General features: G+C 46.9%; 1 protein-coding gene and 2 long non-coding RNA genes across 3 annotated transcripts in view; 1 reads left to right on the top strand and 2 right to left on the bottom strand.

Annotated features, from left to right (window-relative positions):
- SWAP70 (switching B cell complex subunit SWAP70) overlaps positions 1-2,252 on the top strand; it is a 35,195-nt gene extending 32,943 nt beyond the window's left edge. Inside the window, exon 12 of the mRNA XM_085063134.1 lies at positions 204-2,252. Coding sequence (XP_084919260.1) covers positions 204-313 — 110 coding nt within the window. The 3' untranslated portion in view covers positions 314-2,252. The remainder of the gene's footprint in view (positions 1-203) is intronic.
- LOC146436675 (uncharacterized) overlaps positions 1-17,156 on the bottom strand; it is a 29,441-nt gene extending 12,285 nt beyond the window's left edge. Inside the window, exons 1-4 of the long non-coding RNA XR_014852751.1 lie at positions 16,842-17,156; positions 13,206-13,289; positions 13,024-13,107; positions 9,253-9,415 (exon numbers count right to left, since the gene is read on the bottom strand). This is a non-coding gene — a long non-coding RNA (uncharacterized LOC146436675). The remainder of the gene's footprint in view (positions 1-9,252; positions 9,416-13,023; positions 13,108-13,205; positions 13,290-16,841) is intronic.
- LOC146436676 (uncharacterized) lies at positions 2,134-5,103 on the bottom strand. The gene is made up of 3 exons (XR_014852750.1): positions 5,059-5,103; positions 4,329-4,410; positions 2,134-4,248 (listed from the first exon to the last, which is right to left on the bottom strand). It is a non-coding gene; the product is annotated as an uncharacterized LOC146436676 (long non-coding RNA).
- Positions 17,157-17,379: the final 223 nt, after the last annotated feature.

The following is a 17,379-nucleotide window of genomic DNA, read 5'->3' as shown; positions in this document are numbered from 1 at the left end:
CACTGGTTTCATATCACCCTTTGTGACAACTGCTGATAGTAACTTTCAGGTCTTTACCTTTACTATCCCTACTATAATGGGTTTTTTTATCACTGCATCTTTTGTGTTTAAAACAAAGCAAGGATCATCCTGAACATTGCATTGCAGGTGTGTGATGTCCCTGTCAGAAATGCCTGTCTCAAGTATTGCTCTCTGTCTTCCAGGCTCCAAGAATCCTCACTTAATCACAAACTGGGGCCCAGCTGCCTTCACTGAAGCGGAACTGGAGGAAAGACAAAGGAGCTGGAAAGGGAAAAAAGCCACTTCCGAGTGATGGTGGCAGCTGACATGTGGCCCTGAACAGGAGCTCACCTCCCCTCGTTCTGCTTTGCCCAGAGCAGCCTCTTGCTTACCAAGTTTAGTTTGCTCAGCAGGTTGGGCCTTTCTCCTCATGAAGTGCTGTTTGCCCCGCTGGAGTGTCTGCTCAGAGCTCAGCCATTGCACTGCGTGGTGTCTGACAGGATGTGCTGCTTTCCCTCACATTTCCAAGACTTTGCAACTGAACATTTGTATTGAAGTGTAGCTTGTGCCAGAGTTGTTTCTCTACTAGCCTGTAATAATCTGACAGCAGCTAACCAACCAGGCAGCATCACTTTTCAGTCCAAAAAGTGAGGGAAGCAGTTGTTCCACTGGTTCAGTTAGTATCATTTCAACCCAGGATAAATCAGTACTGAAAAGTGGTGTCCAGCTCTGAGGTGGAGCATTACTTTTCCTTCCCCTGAGCCTCCTGTTACTTTTGCTCTGTCCCTCTGTTGCTCTGTGCATGGTGCTTAGTGCTCAGACACATTCCCTTGGCAAGGGGGGTTTGCATCACTGTCTAGCTGCTGCCTGCTGGCTTTGGTGTCCTGTTTCCCTCTTTGCAGGAATCCAAACAAAAGAACTGGAGATAGGCATGTAGAAAACGCTGCTGTAAGACATTTGGGAAAAGTAATGGTGCAAGATTGTTTTTGTGCTCTCATACTTGAGAAGCGCTAAATAAAGCCTTGAGAGTTCTCTTCATAATTTAAAAGAAACAATTTTGGCTCTCAGGTTTCTGCAGCAGATGAATGGAAGGTGGTAGCACACACAGGGCAAATACACTCAGTGTCAAGGCTGTGCAAGAAATTTCTTTTGTGCAAGAAATCTGATTATAACATCCCACCATTTTTAGCTGTAGCACTTTTGTCTTACTTTTAATTGGAGGCCAGATTGGAAAAAAAAAGTAAGAAGAAAACTTAATTGTTTTTTTAAAATAAAAATGATAAATGTGTAGCAATACTGCTCTAGAAAAAAAAAAGTAATTCCTGTCAATAAAATAACTTCAGTCTTTCTAGTACCAAGGCTTCAAAAAGAGCCTGCTGCTCTGCCTTACCGTTCTCTCCTGGGACAAAGCCAGTTATTTCTGTTTCTGTAGGGAAAAGGAACAAGCCTGTGACTTTGCTTTGCAGATCTCCCCCACCAGGCATCGCTCAGTACAACAGGATTCCTGCCAACTTGTACAGGCATTTTGAGAACCCCTCGAGGAGCAGGTGCCACTGGTGTGGCTTGTGAGCAGCTTTGACTGTACCCCGGCCATCCATCCCTCACCTGCTTGTTAGTTCAGCTACATGTTAAATTATTTTTAGTAAATAAGAAGTAAATTTTTCATGAAGATAAGCAGTGCCTTAGTGTGCAGCACTGTGGTACTTGGGTCTTGGAGGAGCAGAAGCTGTAGAGAAGTGGTGTCCAGATTTGGAAGTCAATAGCATTTTATTTGCCTATTAACTAAGACTCACTCAAATACTGAATTTTTTCAGACATTTACTCTCTGGTTATATTTTTATACTAATTGAAATCTTTAATGTTTCAGTAAATGGAGTGCTGATTAGAATGGCAGGAAAACCCAGGATCTTCGTATTTATACTCACTGTACAGGAAAACTATAGTTCCTTAAGCTTGATAACAAAGCCTTTGTTAAATCGATCACGTTTACAGAAGCAATGTGAAGAGAAAACCCAACCACCTGTAGTAGAATTACTAATGTACACAAGGTTAAACTTCGCTAAAGGAGCTGGAACAGTATTTATAACTACCAAACATTTTATGTGGAGAGCACAAGGTGTATTGGGGCTAAACTTGTTTAATTTTTCTAACAGTCTTTATTTTGGACAACGTTTTTTTAAGAACACCAAATGATGCATGTTTTCATATTTTTTACTGTTCTTTAGAATTGGCTGTTTAATAAAGTAATATAATTTACATTTTGAAATTAATTTGTGTCTTTTTGCCTGGGTTTCGTTTGGGTTATTTGGAGTTCAAAATCCAGTAACTGTTGTGTGGAAGAAGTTTAATGGGGAAGAAGATCAGTGGGATGTTAGAGGCCTGATAAAGGCAATGGTCACGTGGATAACACAAACGGCTTTGTTTTAGCAGCACTCCTGCTCTTAAATGTTCATATTCATTACACCTTGATGCAGCCTGGGACAAGGGCTGGGCAGATGGGGACACCTGGCACAGCAGACCCCACAACGTGTCAGCCCTGTCTGTCTGTCTGTCTGTCTGGGGTCAGCTCTTACTCACTGGCAGAAGAGGAAATGAGACAAGGTTCCTTTTAGCTCTGTCGTCCCTGCTTGCTCCGACAAATTTAGAGAGCTTTGCTCAGTAAAGCTGGGGGGAGTGGTTGGTTTAAAAATTAAACCATTAGCATGCTGGGCAAAAATAGAATGAGCCCCTTAGAGCAGCACTAAACAGCATCCAAAGGGAGCACAGAGCTGTGAGTCACTGCAGCTCATGGAGCAGGGAGCACAGAAAGCTGCATTCCATGTGGCATAATTTCCTGGGGCAAGGGTTGCAGCTCTCCTATTCCCTCAAACCAGTGAGCCTGCTGAGGGTGAGGATATCCCCAGTGAGCTGTGGGCTTGGGGACATCTCCGTTCTGCCCAAGAAGCTCTAACTACGCCCTGGGCTTACACAGAGGCTGGGGAAAGCTGTGGCTGCCATTCCTGAACCCTTGGGAGATGCACTGGAGGGCTCAGCCCATTTGTGTTTTCTGACAGACTCAGCTTTCCTTTACCTGCTGCTGCTGGAACAGTCCTGCAAACCACTACCCCAGTACTGTGCTTTTCCCTCTAAAACCAGGATGGGGCTCGATTTTTGGTGGGGTTTTTTCCCTTTCTTTCCCCTCCTTTTTTTTTCTCCCTGTGATCATCTTATGGAGCTGATTTATGAGCTGTGGACACTAGATCATACATTCCCAAACTGTAACAGGCTGGTTTCCAGCATCTCATATTACTCCTATTTCACTCTCATGCATGAACAGCCATGAAAGCAAAGCATCTGTGGGGGAAAAAATGGTGTCTTAGGACAAAATCTGTATCCTGGTGCCAGTGGGAAACCCTAACCCCAAAAGGAGCACCTGTTTGTCCCTGTTAATGGCAGGGGGATTGGAAGCAGGTGATCATTAAGGTCCCTTCCAACCCAAGCCATGCTGTGATCCTGTGGCTCAGTCACGCAGGACACCTGGAACAGGAGCTGCACCATCCATCTCAGCAAAATCAAATGGCAAATAACTGCTCTGATTTTTATCTCAACTATGTGAAGCAGTTGCATAAATAAATTTTGAACAAACCAGTGCAGGGCCAGGAAAGGGGATATCCATAAGGTATTCCAGCTGCTCTAGGGAGAGAGGTCATTCTTTGTTCCCAAAGGAAGGGGTGCAGAAGGGCGGCAGGTGTGCCGTACGCTTGTCCTCTCAGAGAATGGCAAACTCCCTCGACATTTAAGATTTTTAGGGGCCTTCTGCCTCTTCCGGTACCATACTGGTTACTTGATAACTGTGGCTCTCTCTTTTTTAATTTTTTTTTTTTTAACAAACCTGTATGGGGTCACTGTGGTACCCCCGCGCCCCTCGCCTGGCTGCCCACGGCGGGACACGGAGCTGGGGACGGCAGGGCAGGGAGGCGCCGAGCGGGGAGCTGCGGCTGTCTCATCGCCGGGCTCCGGCTGCCACCTCGTGGTGGCTCAGCGTCCCCTGACTGCGCTCCCGCCGTGTTCCCGACCTGTGGCCACGTCCCGGGACAGCCCCGCTCCCGCTGCTTTTCCCCGCAGCAGCGTTTGCCAGGGAAAAATGCTGAGCGCTGGCTCTGCGGCTGCAGCATCATCACCCCATCCCTGCCATCGCCACCGCAGCTCTGCCCCTGCCTCCACTGGCTTCCTCTGTTAGCTCAGGATGCCCACAGACATCCCATCAGCCTAGGAAAAAAAGGATTTGTTTGGTTACCACTGACCTTGGAGCTACTTCGGACGTGTTTTCCAAATAAACCCCATCGTACCGCTGCAGGACGATGTGTACCGTGGGATAAGCATCCAGCAACCTCACATCTGCAGGAGAGGAGAGCAGCTTGTGGTTTAGTGCTAACGTGGCCATCAGGGCCAAAATAAAATGCAAACAGAAACTTCGTGACACTTCATGAATTTACAAACTATTGTAGCTTCCACACATTACTCTCACTGTGATTTCCAGCTACTTGGAAATGCCAGGAAGCAGAAGTGCAGAAAAGCACTATTTTATGACTGGCTTCCTGGGTTTGTCAAAAACACTCATCCTTCAAAAAAAAGGAAAGTGTGGTGGTTGTTTTAACACATAAAATGAAACAATATTTGGCAAATGTAGCTGCATCTCACCTCCAAAAGTAATTAAAATTGGAACAGTATGATGCAAAACAGTTAAACCAGAAACATCTTGAAAAGCCGTGAGAGGGAGATTTAATGAAGCAGTTTCTAACACCTCCCCAGAACAAACCCAGAAGAACCACTTGTCAAGAGCTCTTCTCTCTTCTCTCCCTTTTTCTTGTATTTTAGTCTAATTGACAGAGGAAATGTAAAAGGACACGAGCAGTGGGGTCAGAGGAAAGCCCATGGCAGACTGGGCAGAATGTTGATAAAAAGAAAAAAAGAAATCACAATCTCCAGAACAATTGCACTCACTTTTCCCCATCCACCATTACTTTAAATCCTTAATTAAAAAAACCCACAAAAATATAACATTTCTAGCCTACTCACCATGCTCATTGCTCACATCACTCTTCTGCCTACCAAAGGAGCTTGATTTACCACCAGCTTTATACACCTAGTTGCTAATATACACACAGTTGCTAATTAATAATTACTTATTAATTAATTAATAAGTAAAACTAATTAATAATTACTTGCCATGGCTGCAGCACACCAAAGGCTTTTACAGGACCTGGGCCTAACAAGGTCTTCATGCAAACACTCACCTGCTGTTGCTCTTGCTGTAATTTTTTCTAAACACATGTTGGTATCTCAGATGGGGTTAAAAGCTCAGGCATAGACATGAGACAGTTTCAAAAGTAGCCTGGATTTGGTGTTGACACAAATTAGCTGTTTCAATGCCTACCAAAGCATTTTCTTTGGTCTTTCCACCTTGAAGAGGCTTCTGTAGCTCAGCCCCGATGCAGGGTACAGGTGCTGGGGAAGGATAAGTCCTCTGGGGTGCTGGTTCCTCAGTTCTGACTAAAAAAGAAAAAAAAACAATTAAAAAAAACCAATTAAAAAAGGGAAAAAAAACCCAACCCCAAAACAAAATAAAACAAAGTGAAAAAACAAAACAAAGTGAGAAAACAAATCAAACAAAAAAATCACCAGAAAACAAAACCAAAAGACCAAACAACAACAACAAAACCAAACCAAAAACCCAACACTTAAAAAGCTTATTTATGGTCAGACTTTCCTTAGACATTTTCAGAAAGTCCCTCTCACACTGGGGCTGAATTTTTGCATTTGGAGCAAGGCAAGGTTGTGTTCTCTGAACCATTTTTTTTGCCAGTGATGCTCTGGGCCATTTTGCTCTCTCCAAGCCATGAAGTCCACTACCACATCTCTGTGAGGGAGGAGCATGCCCCACTTTTCAGCCAGGCTTTCCTGCCTGCCAGAAAGGTTTTGTGGCCCTGGACTGATTTTTCCCAGACAGGAGGTGTGAAAAAATGGGGACAGGGTGCATACAGTCTGCTCACACCCAAGCCACCACCAAGAGCTGAGTGGCACTGCTCCCTGTGGGGATGGAGGTGGCACTTTCTGTGCTTGCTGGTTTGTTTTAGCATGGCCACTGCCTGTGAGGGTTGCATGATGTCTGAGAGGGTCCCTCCTGGCCCATGGAGCTTCCTGGGGGGATTGGTGGCCCAAAATAACCAACACCCCAAGCCTGATCCCCCAGAATAGCTGCATTTGGCCCCTCTGGCAAAACAAAGTCACCTGCCCGTGCTCCAGCACACTCTCCTCACTGTCACCATTACAGATGGCAAGAGCCAAGCCTACAGCTGCTCTCAGTCCACCTCCAGCCAGCAAACCCTTCCTCCAGCAGGAGAGAATCCAGAGCCTATACTCCTTGAAATCACAGCTCAAGGAACGGTGCAGGCATGGGGTGTGATACGAGGAGCAGCCTGGCAGAGGGAAAGGGGACAAGAAACCCCCCAGGTGCTGAACAGCCGTGCTGGGCCAGGCTGCTCCCCAGCAGTGGGGGCAGAGCAGGACCAGCCCTGCACAGCTTCCAAGGCAGCTCTGTCTCTGCCTCCCCCCGTTCTGCCCAGTCCCTGCCACTGGTGTCCCTGGGGCTGCCAGCGAATCTGAGAGGCTTTTCCAGCAGAAAGCTGCCGGGTGAGCGCTGAGCCCGGGGCAGCCTGTGCCCCTCCAGGGAAGTGTGTGCTGAGCCCGGGAGAGCAGAGCCGCACAGCCACTCGCTGCTCTTCCAGCTTTCCATTCTTTTCTCATTCTCATCTCGCCCCTCCTGACGAGCCCCAAGTCCCTACGTGCCGAAGCAGGGTGAGACGGCTGACACGATTTTTCCAAAGCCCCCGGCGAGTGATGGGACCCGCAGCCCTGGGCTCCGCCAGCTCCTGCCCCGGCAGGCGGCCCAGGCAGCGGCAGCCGCTCCCCCAGAGACGGGGAGAACAATAAGAAATACCAGATCCGCCGCAGGAATGCGGGAGATACCGCGGCGGGGGGCCCTGCACAGTCTGGGCAGGATTTGCTCACGGCTTGGCCGCAGCCCAGGGGATGCCACTCGGGGATGCGCGGGGCCCCCCCCGGGCGGCGGACAGCAGATGGCAGCCGGACACCGCCGCACGGCCCCGGAGAGCCCGCGGAGCACGGCAGGCTCCTAATGAATCACATGTGCGGATCGAGCCGGGCAGGGCAGCGCCGGGGCTGCGGCACAGCGCGGGTCCCACGCTCGGAGCCGCGTCACTCGTGTACGTGCAGCACCACACTGCTGCCGCTGCTGCCGGGCAAACCACAGCGGCCAGCGGCCAAAGCCTCCGCCTGGGGCTGCGGGCACCTCCGAAGGGAAGGAGGAAGGGGACGGGGCAGATGGTGAGCAGGGCTGTCAGCGCTGCTGGGCATCACAGCCTGGGGGCTGCAGCCCAGGCTGCCCTCGCTCCCTCCTGAGCTCGCCCTGGGCTGCTCAGGTGACTGAAACCTGGCTCTGCAGCCGCCGCTGCCAAGGCCTGACACACCAATTTGAGAGTCATTACTCTGTTGGGTAACATTTTCCCTCAATGACTTAGGAACTTTAACCCAATTTTGAAATGTAGGGGAGGCTAAGTTGGATTACCTTAGCTCAACTGCTCGTGTCAGAAGCCCTTGGGAAGCGGGACTGGAGGTTTTTTCCTCCAGATACTTTTTGTTGGCTCACAAAATCCTTGGTTTTTTTCTTAGCTCAGACACCAAGAGGGGGAGTTTTCAACTTCCAAAAATAAATCAAAGACACCACGATGCCTGCAGGGTATTTGTTTCTCCATAGGAACGTGAACCTGGTGGTTTAGTTTAAGGGAGGCTAAGCTAACTCTCACATTTTCTACATTCCTCTTTATCCTGATAGATCAAGATCGACAGGTTTGAACTGTTGTTTTAATGAAAACCTACTACTCCTGAGAGGGTTTCCTGTTTTAGAAAGATGATATTTCAGAGGTACAAAATTCCAAACAATTTGACTTGCTATCACCTTCGTCAGGTCTCTTAACCTCCTTATGCCTCAGTTGGGCATTGATGAAAGATGGGTGATGCTTACTAAAAAAGCACACAGACATCTGCAAAACAGTAAACTGTCCCTAAAACGAGGGCTCTTTAAATGATACCCTGTACCTGTGTCCACAAGGAGCAAATCAGAGGTTGCTGGGTGAGGCCTGGGAAAAGGCCACTTAATACCAGGGCATGACCAGAGCCCCCTGGCACCAACCCCTGCCAGCCCCTTGCAGTGTCACCTCCAGCTCCTCCACCTTTATTCCCCATCCCCAGCAGCCAGAAAACCTCCTCTGAGCTCTTGGGTAACAACCACAAATTGAATCAGCCTTTAGCCATCTAATTAACTGGAGTTAAATCACCACATAGCTGCTACCCCCAAAGCCGTGTAGAAATTAGGCCAGCACTCCAGCCAAGCCCTCTTTTTTCATCTCTCATTCAAGCTGCTGAATTAATCCCAGGTAGGTTTTCCCCTTCCTTTTGCACGTGGAGCCCTGAAAACATCCTGGGGTAAATCTAAACATGACCAACCCCAACAACGCAACTCTAGAGAGTTTTCAGAGCTTAAGCTCTGCAACTCAGAGCAACAAGGCTGGGGGTAGGTGCAAATCCCTTGTTGAAGGTTCAAGTATTTGTTTTAAAGTCACAACTACAAAGTGACTCTCTGAATAAATTTTTGGTCGAGGAAACTGAACTTCAGCTCCCAGTTTTGTTAATTCTACATTCCAAAATATTTTCTTTGCTTTTTTTTTTTTCCTTGACTTAGAAAGGCAATTAGGATTTTCCAACTGTTCTAACAATTTAGAAGCTCTAATATGTAAAAACACTTTCTCGCGTTACAAAAGCTTCTCCAAATTGTAAAATGCATTACAAAGGGGAGGGAGCCAGCCCCATGTACACTGTTTGGGCTGCTCTTCTGGCAGAAAATGACCACTGGCAGCGTGCAAGGCATGGAAAAAGGACTTATCACCCAGATCCCTCAAACAGTCAAAAGTGCCTTAGCTGGGCAAACCAGCACTGATTTCTCAGAACTAATCCCTGGAGGTGCAGGTCTGCTGACGTCAAGCCTGCTGTGGTTATTGCAGGGCTCACAGCCTTTCAAACATTTTATCTGCAAGCCTCAGTCCAGCCCACTGCACAGAGAAGCTCCTCAAATGCTTCTGATAGGGACGGCTGGGACATGGGAATGTCGAGGGCTCTTGACGCCTCCCCACTCACCTGCTCCAACTGTGCAGCCAAGGGTTTTAAGGATCTCTGAAATTCACACTTCAAGAAGCCAGTTGCTCTCCTGCTTGACTCAGAAATCCTCCTGGAACATTGCTGCTTCCTGTCTGAGCTCCTCTTCTAAAGCAAGGTTTTCTGCTTGCTATCCGAAAGAAGCCTATAAAAAAGGAGAAGATAGCAAAGCTCAGGAAAGCACTTAACTGACATGTAAAAGCTCACAGGTGCAACAGGAAAGAATGCACATGCACATCAGGAAAATGGGAAAGGCACTAATAATTTTCAAAGCTAGACTCTCACTTGTTATTTCTCTCTGGCTGTTATTTTTGAGAGACTTGAGGATTCCTTTTATCAGGGAATGTTTCCTGAAAACTTCTTGCTGAAAGAGCTTTTTTTTTTTCTTTAATCCCTCTGCCTTTCAGGTAGATGAAGCACTGCACAAACTGCTCCCTGAGTACTGCTCAAGGGCAGGAGTAATTGGGATTTTGGGGGCTGCTGAGACTTCTCAGCTTGCTGGAGCAGAGCCAGCAGCCAAGATGAACCAGCCCTGCACTGGTGGTGGGATGGCACATCCCTGCCCCACGGAGCTGCGAGCAAGCTGCATCCTTCTGGATGCAAGGCTGCACGTGGGCTCCTTTTGTGCTTCCCCCCTTGTTCTGCAGTGCAGACATCCCCTGGGGTCCTAAATCTGCAGGATGAAAACCTCATCCTTCCTTTTGGCCCAGGTCCTGGACAGCCATGTGCACATGCTCAGCGCCGAGCATGTGAGTAGCAACACTGATCTCCATGGAGCAATCCACATGCTTAAGCCTCTGCACATTTGGGACCACATGGGGGAGAGGAGGACACTAGGTTCTCTGGTTGCCTGCTTTACATACCACTGCTGGAGATCCCACCCAAAAGAGAGCTGTGCAGCACGATGGTGCTGAGCTATACAGCTATTTTTATTTCCATCTCTCGTGGCCTTGCTGAGACCTGCTACGAATTATCTAGGATATCACACCCCAGACGAGTCCAAACAACAGGTCTTGCTGCAGACTGTCTGTGTTTAGAGGGATGATTTAGTTACTGCTTTCCCCCCACCCCGTCTTCTTCCTTATTCCCATTAGTGACACGTTGGCTGCAGAGAAAAGTTATTCATGCTCTAGAAATGTAATATTTACTCAAAACAATTTTTATTTGGCTTGGCTTCTTCCCAGTGCCATAAAGTGATAGCCAACCCCAAGTGCTTACATAGACAACATGTGCATCTGAGTCATATTTATGATCCCTGTTATAAAAAGCACACAACCTTGTTGTTTGGTGCACTAGGATGGGACTGAAGGCATCAGCACGTCTTGAGCATAGCCTGTCTCTGGAATCTGCAGAAATTTGCCATGCTCCAAATTTAGAACTTGTGGGTGGAAGCTCGGTCAGGAGCCAACTTTTTATACCATTACATCACAGGAATTGAGGGCTTCGTGCCAAGGATCCAAGGAAATTAATAAAGAGCAGAGGCTGTCCAGCTGTTTGAATTTAAAGTCATGGCAGAGAGGTAATTATTAATAAATACGGCTTTATTCGGAACATCGTAATCTTGCTGCTTAAATTGAACATATCCCCTCTCTTTTCTGCAGCTTACTATTCTGTTATAACTTGCAAGGACAATAGGAAGGGATTAACATCTGTAAGAGAGAGGCCCAGGGAAGCTGGGCTCCTTCTCGGCAGAGGCCACGCTCCAGTGATGACTCTCCAGCTGAGCACAGCTCTGCGAGCACACGCGTTTGCCAGGGGCATCACCTCTCCCCTGGCTCTGTGAGGAGCTGGAACATGGTGAGCATTCTTCCAGCTCCAGGTCTCCAGTGGACAGGGATCAAAGCCACAGACAGCTAATTTGAAGAGGAATTCAATTTGTTTGACCTCCTTGTGCTGGGGCAGGCAGTGCAGGCTCAAATGTCACAGCCTCTGGGGAGCTGATGGTAAAGCACGGGGGCTGCTCACCAAGAGGCACAGGGTGACCTGAGCGACCTTCCATCCTGTTTGGGATGCACTGGGCATGCCCATCGCCCTGGCAGTGCCTGGCCCTGGGTGCAGAGTGTGGCTGGGGCTTGGGAAAGGGCCCTGCTGGTGCTGGCAAGGGCTCACTGCCCCCCGCCCCCACAGACTGCAGAGCCCAGATCTGCCACACGCCGCTTTCGGCACTTCAGAAGCACAGCACGCACCCAGCTCCAGCCTGCAGCTCCCAGCAGGACAAACTCTGCAGGAAAACACCTGGCTCTGCACACAGAGAGGGGACAGGGGGTCCCAGTGCTTGGTGTGCCTGCCAAGGGCTGAACACAGGCTTGCCATGAAACCCACAGCCAGAAGAACACAGCAGTGTCTTTGGAAAAGGGGCTCCCCTGATGCTTAAACCACAGAAATGTTGGTATGCAGCTTCAGAGATTTACAGCTTATGCTCTCCTCAAGGGTATGCAAAAGCTATGAATAATTAAAAATATGGCTCTGGGTTCTCTAGGAACTTCCCTATTTCCATTTTACAGATAAACAAGCTGAGGTGGAAAGCAACTAAAAGCTGCTTCAGTGGAACTGTCAGCAAACCAAGCATCAGAGTTCCCAGGGAGATTGTTCTGCACCCACGGATACCTCATCATGCTTGCACATGGATTTCTTGCAGCAGCACATGCCAAATAGTTTTATGCATCCATGCCTCACCAGGAGCCAGCAAAGACTGGGACCTGCAGCTTCCAGCACACCCTGCTTTTGTCTAAGCGCTCACACACATAAAATTATGTGTGAATATACTTTTCTCCAGGGAGAGCAGATTAAAAAAAAATTTAAAAATCATCACTTCAATGATTTGGTCACAGGGTGACAATTTCCACAATGGAAAGAAGACAGGTAGTGATAGAGGTAAAAAAGCAGAAGTCAAGTCAGTTCAACTCAATGATCTTAGAGGTCTTTGCAACCTGAACTATTCTATGATTCTAAGCCATTCCTCGCTTCTTAGATGTGGTGTTTCTACCTACAACACAGGCATGGGCACACAGGGGATGTTACAAGAAGTCAGGCTGCCCTAGATTCAACAGGCTCTATTACTGGATAAACTGCTTGTATTTTACCTAGAACAATGTAATGCCAACCATTAATTCCTGCCAGAGAACTCACAAAGAGATCCTGGCCCTGCTCAAGTACAATGCTATGTATTTTTTCTCTCAGCGTGTAGCTGCTCATGCTGGACTGTGAATTTTATGTTTTTGTGAACAGCTGTGAACATCTAAAGATTAAAAACCTCAGGTTTATTAAACATCCCCCTTATAGTCAACAGAAGCCCTCCTGTGATGCATGACTCACGGGGGGAAGCTGGGACACTGTAGTGGGTGAGGAGAGCCTTTGGCTGCTGCTTCTCTGTGGGATGGGAGACTTTCCTGGACTCTTTCTGGGAACCTGGAGTTGGACTGGCTCCTGGAGCTGGCTTGTGCATGCTGGGAGCATCTGACATGGCTCTGAAGCACTTCTCCACCTCAACACAGAATGGCACAAGGAAACTTTGAGGAGGGACAATATGGGATTTTGCTTGACTGCTAAAAATACCTTAATAAGGGACTGAAAAGGATGAACAGACTTCAGTAATTGGATAACCAGAAGAGAATTAAAAAAAAAATATTATCAGGGCCAGAAGACACCTCAAAAAGTATCACCAGATATTTGCCAGAGCCAAAAGGCTAAAGAGTGTTTCTTACACAAGTGCCCTGTGGTAGGTTCAGTTTGAAGAGTAAAGTAGCCATTTACCTGCATTCTTATGCTGTTCCTCCAGAGCTTTTCGGTGTGTGGTCCTCTTGCATGAGATACCTTGCAACAGCAGTACCACTGCTCCTTCCATGTGTGGATAAAGATGGAAGGAAGGAAACAAGTCAGCAAAATGAGCAGCCTTAAGGGTACCATCATGCACCCCAGAGGCTGGGAATGCCTACCTGTCAGAGCCAGACAGGGGATGGTCATTGTCCTTAGCCCTTCCTTTCAGATTTTGCAGGATAGTGACCTCACATCCTGGAGCACTGCATTAGACAAATAATTGCAGTTAGCAAGTGACTCTATGGAAATAGCTGAAATGCTTCAAGCTAGAGTCCCATGAATTGCTAACCCATGGCAATGTCCAGCTCTCTTCCCACTGAAGTCAGAAGCAATCCCTCCTGCCCCATCTACAGTTCTTAGAAATGCAGCAAGCATTTAAAATTTTGGAGATCTTGTCCATTCTTATAACTGGGCAAGAGTCAGATTTCCAAAGTGCTACTCAAGCTGCATAGAAACTTCCTTCCCAGAAGTCCCCTTGTTTCCAGCAGACAATCCCTTATTTCACTACTGGTTCTAGATGCAGCCAAGCATCATCCTATTCAAAAGTCATCTTCCAACAGCAGTAGCAATAAACACATTTGTCCAGCTAATTCACCTTCTGCAGTCATGGATCTGGCATGTAGCTTGTAAAAACAGCTCCAATTGGTAGCACAGAAATATATAAAACGTGGAGAAGGGTCTTATGAGAAGGTGGGTTTGTGGCTTCTTATTTTGACTTGTCTCCACAAGATTCTTAAAAGCCTCAAACCTTGGAATTAAGGAATATTGGTTGCGCCTCATTTTCCAGCAGTTTCTTTCAAAGATGAGTCATTTGGAAAGCATGGAAAGTATTAGAGTAATTGCTTTGATGTCTCTAAATGAAATTTGGGATGGATTTGAAAGCAGTGAGGGGAGTGCTGTTATTTCCTTTTGGAATGGCAGCCTGACATGACTGGTGCTGTTATACAACAAAGCGACCGCAGAGCAGAGCACACGCGAGCCCGGCAGCGGCCGAGGAGCTTGTCCTCCTAATCAAGTTTAGATCTGGATGCTGATGGGCTCAGCAAACAAACACTCATGTTTATTATAACAGAATGAACAGAATGTACCACAGAGAATATGACTCACTTTTCCATAGGACGCCTGTCTATTCTCGGGGTTTGGATAAGGAAATGTTGCACCTCTTGCTTACAGTTTGTTTTACAAGGTTTTAATGAGCCTGTCCCAACGAGCTGTCGCCCTGCCACATAAAACCTGATTCATTAGCTTTTGTGAAAATAAGTGTGGCTTTTGACAGGACACCCTGCACCAGGCCCTACTAAATCAGCCAGCCAGACTCACTCACAGGTGGTTTTAGTCTGGAGTGCTTTTTGAAACGAAAATATGCAGCCAGCCTCAGCAGCATGTCGGCTGTTTTCCCTTGGGTGACAGGCTGTCCTGCTGTATCCAAAGCACCCCTCCTCCTCCTCCTCCTCTGCCTTTTAAACTGGCCCTTTAAAACCACGATTTTTTGTAAGAATAGGGTTTGTTGAAAGCAGAGTTCGGGGAAGGGGCAATGAAGAAATGATTACAATTTTGTTTCAAAACATGTAAAACTCAAAAAAAGCTGCCTATTAACTCACAGGAAATTCTGATTAAAGTAGGTGTCCTTAAAAGACCCTCCCGCAAGAAATTCAAATGAAGGGAAGGGGAGGGAGAGAGATTTTTAAGTAAACAAGTGAGAAGAGCCAGGGAAAACAAGAGCAGTAAGCAGAGTCTCAGGTGGCTGACTTGGCAGAGTGGGGCGTGAAGGAAGGAAGAGGCTGTGGGACAACGAAGCACTGGCGTTTACAGTAGTCAAGAAGCCTCCAGAGTTTGTGACTTTAACCACAAGTTGCTTAACAATACTGTATGCTCCTTCTCCTCCCTATCCAGCCCAGCCATGCCAGTAAATCCCTCTCTGAGCCAAGAGGGGGATGCAGGTGCAGGGTGGGGGTGTTGGACAAAGGAGGAGGACTGGCAGAAGGGGTGTTTCACTGCCCCCTGAAATTACAGCAGTTATGATGAGAAAAGACAGCTCCTGGCTCAGGTCTCAGTCCCTGGACAGGAGAAGGCTAGTGAGTAACAAGTTTGGGACTGAGGGGCTGCCCTGCGGTGTAGATAGGGCCACTACAGAAAGAAAGAATTTTTTTTCCCCCTGGAGTCAGTGAAGACCTTCTAGTGCCAGAATAGAGTCATGAGAGAAGAGAAATGGTGTGTTTGTCACTTCCCAGTGACAGATGCAGGAGAGCAGAGCATTCACTGGCAAAGAGGTGAATGTGAATTGGCACTTCAGAGACTGACTCGTTGCTGTGACTTTCTACCAAGCATTGAAAGTTACTGTGAAAAACACCCCTGACTCATGTTTGTGGTGCAGATTAACTTTAGCTAAGACTCTGCAAGTTAGAAAACCATTTCAGATTAAGAAATGAAACATTCCCCAGGTTAAAGACTGCTCAGGTTATATATCTCATCCCTATGGGAATTTGCATGGATCTGCAAATGCACTGTTTTAAAGCTACCAGCTGCAATAATGGAGAAACTGACTGAATGACAGAAAAGCAAATCCTAAAATAGCTCCCATTAACCCCAGGAGGGCTGGGAGTGTGCCGTGCTGTGGTTTTCTGTGCTTGGTAGCAATGTGTCATCATAAAGAGCCTCCATTTAACTGTGGAACAATGCTGTGCATGGTGTCACCTTCCCAGGGGCTCACTCTGCAACAGCTTCTCCAAACTGCTTCATTTTCACTGCTGAAGCAGCTCATTAAAAAAAAAAAATCTCCTTATACAGTTGGGAATTCTAAAACTCTGCAAGAGGCTGTGATGCCAAGGACCTTTATTCGGAGGCACACCTCTGTTTCTAGTGCTTTGGAAGCTGGTCTTTTCCAAAAATCTTTCTATAGATGCTGAAGCAAGGATGGATCTAGCCACAGTCCATCCACCATGAGTGATTATATCTTAAAGGGATATTCCCTTTCTTTAAAATCCTAATTCTTCACATGTTTCTGGTTAAAAAAAAAAATGGCCCAAAAGAACGAAGCCTTGTGCCTATGTCAGTGTCTTAGCTGTATAAATTTAAACATTCCATTGTAAGCTAAGATTATCTTGCCTCTTGCCCACTGAGACATGTGGGTTTGGCTTTATAAGGCTCCATAACTGGCCTGCTTGAACCCTGTCCAGCAAGTTTTCATCTAAATTGATTAGGACTTGGAACGTATTTTCTTGGACAAATTGTGTTCTAATGAATAGAACACTCCCTCACAGCTGTCCTGCCAGAAAGCCAAGATTTTTTTCTGTCTAAAAATCATCCCAAAGTGACCCTTAGATAAAGTTCAGAATCCATTTTCATTTTTTTAATTAAGAAAAGGTTTGCTTAATTCCATTCCATACATTTCAGCACTAGGCAGCTGACACACGATTCCCCCATAATATTTGATTTTAAAGAATTTGGTTGTGATGTCAGGTCTGCCACAGACAATACATTCCTAAACACACTGTTTACATTAAACACAAAGCATGAGGATGGTTTCAGCGGGAGGAGAAGCCTCGCTCATCCCTGTACCTGTAGATGGCACATAGAGCAAACTCAAAGTCAGCTCCATTCTCCACATGATAAATTAAAACATGAATGAAGAAAAACAGGGAGTATTACTACAAAGCCTCACCCAAACACCAGAGATTTCCACAGTGCTCTTCACCAGGGACAAGATTCCCCAAGAGACCCCTCCTCACCCCCAGTAAGTAGCTTTGTGAGCTCACCTTCAAGTCCAAGGGGGGACTGGCTGGGAATTCCTGCTGTTAATTATCGCTGGCCAAATGAAGACAGCTCTTCCCCTCAGTAAGGAGCCCTGGCCACTCGGGGGTAAAAGCTATCCCAATCAGGATGAATGCACCTTTTCTTTTTAGCATTTTGCTCCATAGTTGTTCTCCCAGATGTTCCAGCTCGAAACCTCAGTGAATGTTTGTGTTATGATTAGCCCATCTGGAATTTTTATTCTATGACCACTCTCATGGTAGACAAGGAGGATTTCATTCAATCCAGAATACCCAGTGGACATCCGTGGTTACATCATATTCCTTATCTCCTAGCAAGAGCATTTCTAGGAACCAGGAGTACAATTTGAGACAAGATCAGATCCTTTCTAGTCTTGCAAAAGATGGTTCTGACCCATGTGGAAATTATGTGCCTCCACCATGTTTTCAGGACTTAATTGACACGTGGCACTCAGAAATTAAATATGTGTCCAGGAATTTAAAGAAACCGGTCTTGCAAGAAGCACAAGTTCTCAAGTCTTTA

The sequence above is a fragment of the Lichenostomus cassidix genome, chromosome 5 (genome assembly GCF_008360975.1).
Source record: "Lichenostomus cassidix isolate B80296 chromosome 5, HeHo_3.0, whole genome shotgun sequence".
In the NCBI taxonomy this organism is placed as follows: Eukaryota; Metazoa; Chordata; class Aves; order Passeriformes; family Meliphagidae; genus Lichenostomus; species Lichenostomus cassidix.
This window is presented reverse-complemented; position numbering and strand designations above follow the sequence as displayed.